Below are 6,836 nucleotides of genomic sequence, written 5' to 3'. Positions count from 1 at the left end.
TAAAATTCACCAAACATTCTCTTTGTTCTGGCTTTAAATCCTCGATCTCGGGCATCGTGGCCAACACAGAATGTAAAGCTCTTTGCCTATTGGCTGGTGCAAGGACTTGCACTTCCAGGGTTTTTGCAAACCGTCTAGTGCATTCTGATTCCTGACCTAGTCGCTGGAGAGAAATGAAATTGAGCGAAGGCATAGGGGGCACCAACATTTTCCAACCAGGAAGTAACATTTTTAACCTAAAAAGTGGGAAGACGAGCGTGAATGTTTCTGCAAAAATCTTAAATATAATAATCTAACTGTGTCTTAATAAAATGAGTAATCTAAACCGTCATAAGTATTTTAAAGTCTATTTGCATGAGGAAGGGTGTGGTGGATGTGCACACTTCTTGAACAGACCTACAGTATTTAGCTTGAGCAGTAGCAGTAGCAGTGATTGTTAGTGTAGGAGTATTTGAGTGCACAGGTTAACCACACAGAGCCCTGAGCTACAGAGAGAGGACAGAGAGAGACTCCATTCTGAAGGGACAAGTGACCCGGAAACCCCCACGCCTTTATAGGAGCAGCCTCTCCTCTCCAACACTGACATGAGCAGCTCCCTACACTCTTCTCTGTGTGCTTAGTCTGGTTTTAGGACAGTCTGTGAGAAATATACAGTAAATCTGCAGAACTAGAGTCTGGGCTTTAAGGACTGCACTCAGATGTCCATTCTCCTCACACTTTTTGGTTTGTGAGAATTAAATGCACTGCTACAAGATGCATTTTACTAACATACTTGAAATTAAATATTATTCAGACATTTTCACTTCTTTATAATAATAACCATCAAATAACTTTTTTTTTTTTAAGAATTATGATTGGTAGGGGAACTAAACTGACAACACATGAATGTTAACATAACATTTTAGATTTGGTGCACCCTGTTCATCTTTCCTTTGATTTGGTGTCTGCTAACAAGTGTATCACAGTCAGGACACAGATTAAGGTTAAGGTTAAGGTTAGGGTTACGATTGAGGTTAGGTTTAGGGACAGTTAATCTGGATTAAATTAGAGCTTTGGGACAGGCTGTGCCCTGACATAATTTAGGGAGTCCCCAGGTGTCCGCTAGCATAAAATATTAGCATGAACTTTCTTGAAATGTTACAACATTTCAAGAAAGTTGAAACAATAATCATATGGTCAAAGTCATCCAAAACTGTCCCACAAACATTAAAATATATAATGTATAATATTCCAAATTCACACATTAGTGCTTTCTGTACCACTTTACCTGTAAAAAGATAAATATAGCTTCAGTGTGTGTGCTGTGGTCTGATCATGTAGCATCATTTTTACAAAAATAATCTGGATAAGAGCAGATCCACAACAAGAGAGAAGGAAGGACATCTCGGTGCGGTCGTCTGAGTGCAGCCTCTGGGTCCTACCATGTGTTTGTTTGTCTCCACAAACCTAACAAGAGGGCCTCCTCCTGCTTATCTCCATGTTTTTTTTTTTTTTTTTTTTAATAATATTCCACAGTATGGCATAGAACATGTCTATCTCTATGGACAATGTTCCACAGTAATTGTCCTTCTCTAGAAAGTTACACGGTGCTGCTTTGAAGCCTGTGGGAGAAGGCTTTGAGTTTGGAGTGCATACTTCTGTTTGTAACTTATATAGTAAGCAGATATTAAATGAAGAAAGTCACTTGTGCAATTAAAAACATCACCAAAATGTTAGCCTATTTCATATCACCTTGAGAATGTCCAGTCTTGTCTGATCTGTGCGTTCATACTGATCCTGGTTAATACTGGGGTCTGAGAGCAGGTGCTGTGTGTAGCGGGGTTATTCTATTCAAATTGGGTGTGTTTACACACTCATACGTTCATTAACATGCATTATACTAAACAAATAAACACATAATCAAAGCTGCAGGCACAGTACATCAAAAGTTTGGACGCACTTTTTCATTTCTGTTTCTTATTTATTTACAGGATTATTTACAGTGTAAATTCTCACTGAAGGCATCAAAACTATGAATGATACATGTGTAGTAAATAAAAATAATGTCAAAATAACTCAAAACGTGTTTTAGATTTAAAATAAATAAAAATAACCACTCTTTATATTGATGACTCAGATCACTGCTGTGAAGTGAAAACTATTTCGGGAGACTTCATCATGAAACTCACTGAGAGGAGGCCAGAGGTCTGCAGGACTGTCAACAAAGCAAAGGGTGGCCACACTGAACATTTGAAGATGAAATATAAAAAATACTATATTTAAAATATTTATTTCAAAGTATTTTTTTTTTCTGTACTACATAATTCCATGTCTTGCATCATATATTTGATATCTTCTGTATGCATCTAAAATGTAGCAAGTGGCAATCATCAAGAAAAAAAAAAAAAAAACACTGAATGAGAGGGTGTGTCCAAACTTTTGACTCTATGCGTTGCTGTTAACAGAAACATTCTGTTGTGAAAAATACAATTTTCACTTAGAGCAATTTCTAAACCTTATAGAACATAGTCTAGGATAATGACTACATTTACTTCCACACAGACTCATGTTCCCACAAAAATGAAAACTTTTCTGTATAGCTGATTTTGAATAGTTATTTATAGGAAAGAAATATTTTTCATACATTTTGTTTTAATTCCTTATCATTTTCAAAGTTTTGTGCTTTAAAACTAAAGTAGTGTGTATATGTGTGTGTGTGTGTGTGTGTTTGTATACGTGTCTGTGTTGTTCCCCCTTCATTTTTCTTTCTTATATAATTTTAAAGATACCCATCGGCAAACATTATATTAAATCCTCTTAACAACTTATTAACTACAAATGACTTTAACAGGCCTATGAGGACCGTGCGCGCTCTGCAGTGACTGAACCACGGTGTTCTTGCACCATGTGAATAATAGTGGCCTAATTCCAAAAGCAATACTGCTATTTATTTTATTTTTTTTATCACAAAAATCTTACACACATATTTGACTCACTATTCATACAAATTAAACGCTTAAAACAAGAAAAGAAAAAAGAAGATGAAGAACGTCAACCTTAACCACACTGCCGCTCCTGCCCAGCTACATTCAATAATAATAATAATAATAATAATAATAATAATAATAATAATGAATTATCTATAAAAGTGGCACATGCATTATTTAGAATAAATGCCAAAGAAAAGCCAGGCATCGAGGCGGAAGATCACATGTCCTCGTGGGCCTGTATCGTCCTGTCCCATGTATTAGGCCTATTCGGTTATAGATCCGTGTCCACGAGCCCATAGCACGCTCCTCCGTGGGTAAAGTACACGTAGGGTGTAGCGTGGTGCCCCGGGTAAGTCATTGGGAAGGGTACCGGTAGCAGGCAGCCGCCAAGTGCGCGGCTATCCTTGTACGCAGTCTGTGCGTGCGCGTGCTTGTCCTCCAGGTCCGAAGAAATCTGCCTCTTGAGTTTGTTTCGTCGGTTTTGGAACCATATTTTGACCTGTGTCTCTGTGAGCTGAAGGGAGCTCGCAAGGCACGCGCGCTCCGAGCTGCTCAGGTACCGCTTCAGGTCAAACGTGGCCTCCAGCTGAAAGATCTGCCGCTTGGAGAAGATGGTGCGCGTCTTCTTTTTCACCGGAGCTTTGGGTTCCATTGAGGCCCGCTGGCCCTGGGGCCTCTCTGTCCCGGGACTCGAGGCAGTGCACTCCGTCTTTGCTGTATTTGAACAGAAAGAAAGTACACGTTTGTGCTTATAACTAACAAACTGCCTAATTAAAGAGTACTACAACATATAAAGTCAATTCTTAAGCACTTCAGCACATTTTTTTGAAACTGAAAATAATAGAATAATAAAATAATTAATAATAATAAATTAAAGAAATTTAAGAGTCACCTTTCTCCTTGGTACTGCTGTCCAGTTTCTGATCGTCCTCGTGCCCTGGGTCCGCACAGCCATGTTTCCTCTCGCGCTGTTTTAAATTGAGGATGTGGTCGATGGTGAACGTGAGCTCTTTGCTCATGTTCCCGGGCATCGCATCAGCACCTGCGTCAGTCCCGGAGCTCCGTGTTGTCCTCGCACTCCGAGCACCATCGCTCCTTGTTTGTGACTACAGAGGCGCACTGCGCGCGGTCCAAACACAACTGTTCTGCGCCTTTTGATTGGTGGGACGTTAGGGGCAGATGAGGGCGGGATGTGGCTTACGGTGGATGCTATAGACATAATGCTCCTTAGCGTGCTCGTGACGTCACAGGGACAGAAACGCCTTGTGATTTCACCATAAAGCGGTGCAATACCAATTCAGTGGAAAAGTAGCCACATTTAAACACCTCAAAGCTGTTTGTGCATAGACTTTATTGCCACATCAGTGTACAAAAAGTAAATTATTCTTAATTAAATGTTTTGAAAATTTCTATCTCCCAACATGCTAATAAAAAGTATAAACATCTCCATCTTTAACAGTCCACATCATTCAGTAATAAACATCTGAAAATAGAGCTCTACTTGTGAAAAGGACTCATAGCTTATATAAAAAATGATAGAAATCTGGTGCCAACTCTAGATCTGCTGGAGTCCCTTGCCTTCAGATCAGACAAGGCCAGTCTGTGGTGAGATGTAGGACACTGGGGATGTGAAGGGGCTGCTCAGGGGGTAGTGGAGGGAGCTGGGGAAGGCCAGTCCTGCTGACAGTGTGGGGCTGTTGTCATGGTACAGCACAGGGACTCTGACGATTCTCTGAGTGGAGAAGGGCACTGTGGCACTGGCCTCCATGTCAGCTGCCATCTGTCTCTTCCACTTGTTCCTTCGGTTTTGGAACCAGATCTTGACCTGTGTCTCTGTGAGCTGCAGTGTGGCGGCGAGTCCGGCCCGCTCTGCGCTGCTCAGGTACCGTTTCAGGTCAAAGGTCGACTCCAGCTGGAACACCTGGCTACGGCTAAAGACTGTACGTGTCTTCTTCTTCCTCGCCAACTTTTCACCACCTACAAGAGAAAGCCTAATGTTTATTTTTTACGAAATAGTTTGTAAAGTGTCTGTAATATCTCAGATGTCCATGCAAAAGAAAATTTTATTTTGTCAACTGGACAAAAATTTTTGTGAATTTTGCTGGTAACTTGGCAGAACTGAAAGAGCCTCATGGGTGAATGGTGAAATGTTCACTCCACTGTGTGTTTGTTATAATAAAACCTGGTAAGTAAAACAGCATTTCATTGTTCCTTGGCAATGATACATTTATTTCATCAACTACAACTGATCCAGATGAATAATGGCTATAAATATTTCTTGTCATAATAACACAATACCACATGTAAATGCCCTTTGCATTGAAGTGTCTTATGTCCATAATGACTCCAAGGTTGAGAGCTCTAACTGTGGACTGAATGAGTAATGCACTAAATTGTAAACTACAGCCAGGCTTATAGGATGACACCTAATACTTATAATAATAATAAGTATTAATATTTTTATTTTTATTTAAGAATAATGTTATCAATAATGCACAAGTTAAAAACATCACATTATCATATCATGTAGATTTGAAGAAATTTGATAAAAATGTATCAACTTGAGCAGTGAAGCGTATAAGGCCTTTTCTTACCTGTTCTCTCCTCTTCCTCTCCGTCCTCTCGCTCTCCTTTCTCTTCTGGACTGTCGCTGTCCTCCGTGTGGCCCGTACTTGGACTTCCCCCGTCCCCATCCTCGCTATCCTGGTATGGAGGACCTGCGAGGAAACACGGAGCAATTAGACTTGGAATCTAAAATCATTTGTTTGTGGAGAGTAGATCAGGTGCCAACATCTCACGGACTGTCCCATGGTAAGAGTTTTACGCACGATTGGGAACACTAAAACGTGCATATACCACGTGGGCAGGCAGCTACTTTCGCTTATGTGGCTTTTACGCACAGAGCGCGGCCCTACTGCGGATCATATTGTGCCGTGTTCATGTTTTTAAAATATATAAAAATATGTCATTCGTTAGTTTTGTTGAATAGGAATACTAGTAGAAGGGATTGTCTTAACCCAGATTATCCAAAAGATAAAAAGTATAAACTAAACTAAATAGGTCGAACAGGAATATGCCAATAAGTATCAAAAACAAACTCAAATGGTTTCTCACTTATTTCACTCCCGCGTGCGCTGGGTGAAGTCTCGTGGAGTCCCCGTTCATCCAGAGTTTTTGTGTCCTCCAGGATGTCTCTGCTGCTTTCCACACACTTGTGCCCGGCGCTCTCCGAACGCCCCTCGCGCTTTTCGACTGAAGTACCCAACAAATTTTCAATAAAGAACGATGTTGCTTTTGGTGAAGGACCAAGCTTCGCCTTTGGCACATTCTTGTCAAGCATCTTGAGCGCAGTGTCCACAGCGTATACTTTACAAATGTCTGAGGTTTAAAATCACGCGTAATCCAGTGAACGTGTCTTGTTTTCAGACCATAGAGCCCTCTCTGCACAAACCATCCCGTCGCCCGTCGCGCCACAGCCCCACTTCGCTCTAATCCACACAATAAGTCGAGGTGGGTTCAAGATCAGCCAGGAAGCGATGAGATTTACTTGAGAAAACTAGACGTCGTCTCGTCCCGAGCCACTCTTGTAGTCTGCTCAGGCTGCCTGCGGGAGCGAGGGATGCTGTATTTAGGTCAGGCAGACTCCGGCAGCGCGGACACGCACTGTTGTCCTGAGGGCTGCGATGGAGTCGCTTCATGAGGAATAGCACACTACCGCCTATTGGCTACATCTGTTTATGCACACACACTGTTTCCTCTGGAGCCGCTAAACCACACTAAAACACCAACGGTCTGGTCAAACAATACATAAATATGGTCATTTTATTTTATGACACTAAAGAATCCACATGCCCCACATACTTTTGC

The 6,836-nt window shown here is 41.2% G+C and overlaps 2 protein-coding genes across 2 annotated transcripts; both read right to left on the bottom strand.

The window, feature by feature from the left end:
• Positions 1-3,240: 3,240 nt before the first annotated feature.
• On the bottom strand, positions 3,241-4,000 carry LOC110159462 (homeobox protein HMX2-like). Its single transcript, XM_020924021.1, has 2 exons — positions 3,862-4,000; positions 3,241-3,683 (listed from the first exon to the last, which is right to left on the bottom strand). Exons 1-2 carry the CDS (start codon positions 3,998-4,000, stop codon positions 3,241-3,243), a joined length of 582 nt encoding a protein of 193 aa, XP_020779680.1.
• Positions 4,001-4,554: 554 nt separating this feature from the next.
• Positions 4,555-6,309, bottom strand: LOC110159463 (homeobox protein HMX1-like). Its single transcript, XM_055156832.1, has 3 exons — positions 6,084-6,309; positions 5,564-5,686; positions 4,555-4,946 (listed from the first exon to the last, which is right to left on the bottom strand). Exons 1-3 carry the CDS (start codon positions 6,307-6,309, stop codon positions 4,555-4,557), a joined length of 741 nt encoding a protein of 246 aa, XP_055012807.1.
• Between the last annotated feature and the right edge of the window lie 527 nt (positions 6,310-6,836).

This window comes from Boleophthalmus pectinirostris, unplaced genomic scaffold (genome assembly GCF_026225935.1).
Source record: "Boleophthalmus pectinirostris isolate CB_2022bp ecotype Guang Dong unplaced genomic scaffold, ASM2622593v1 HiC_scaffold_20, whole genome shotgun sequence".
Taxonomy (NCBI): domain Eukaryota; kingdom Metazoa; phylum Chordata; class Actinopteri; order Gobiiformes; family Gobiidae; genus Boleophthalmus; species Boleophthalmus pectinirostris.
The sequence above is the reverse complement of the archived record's forward strand: the minus strand, read 5'-3'. Positions and strand labels throughout refer to the sequence as shown.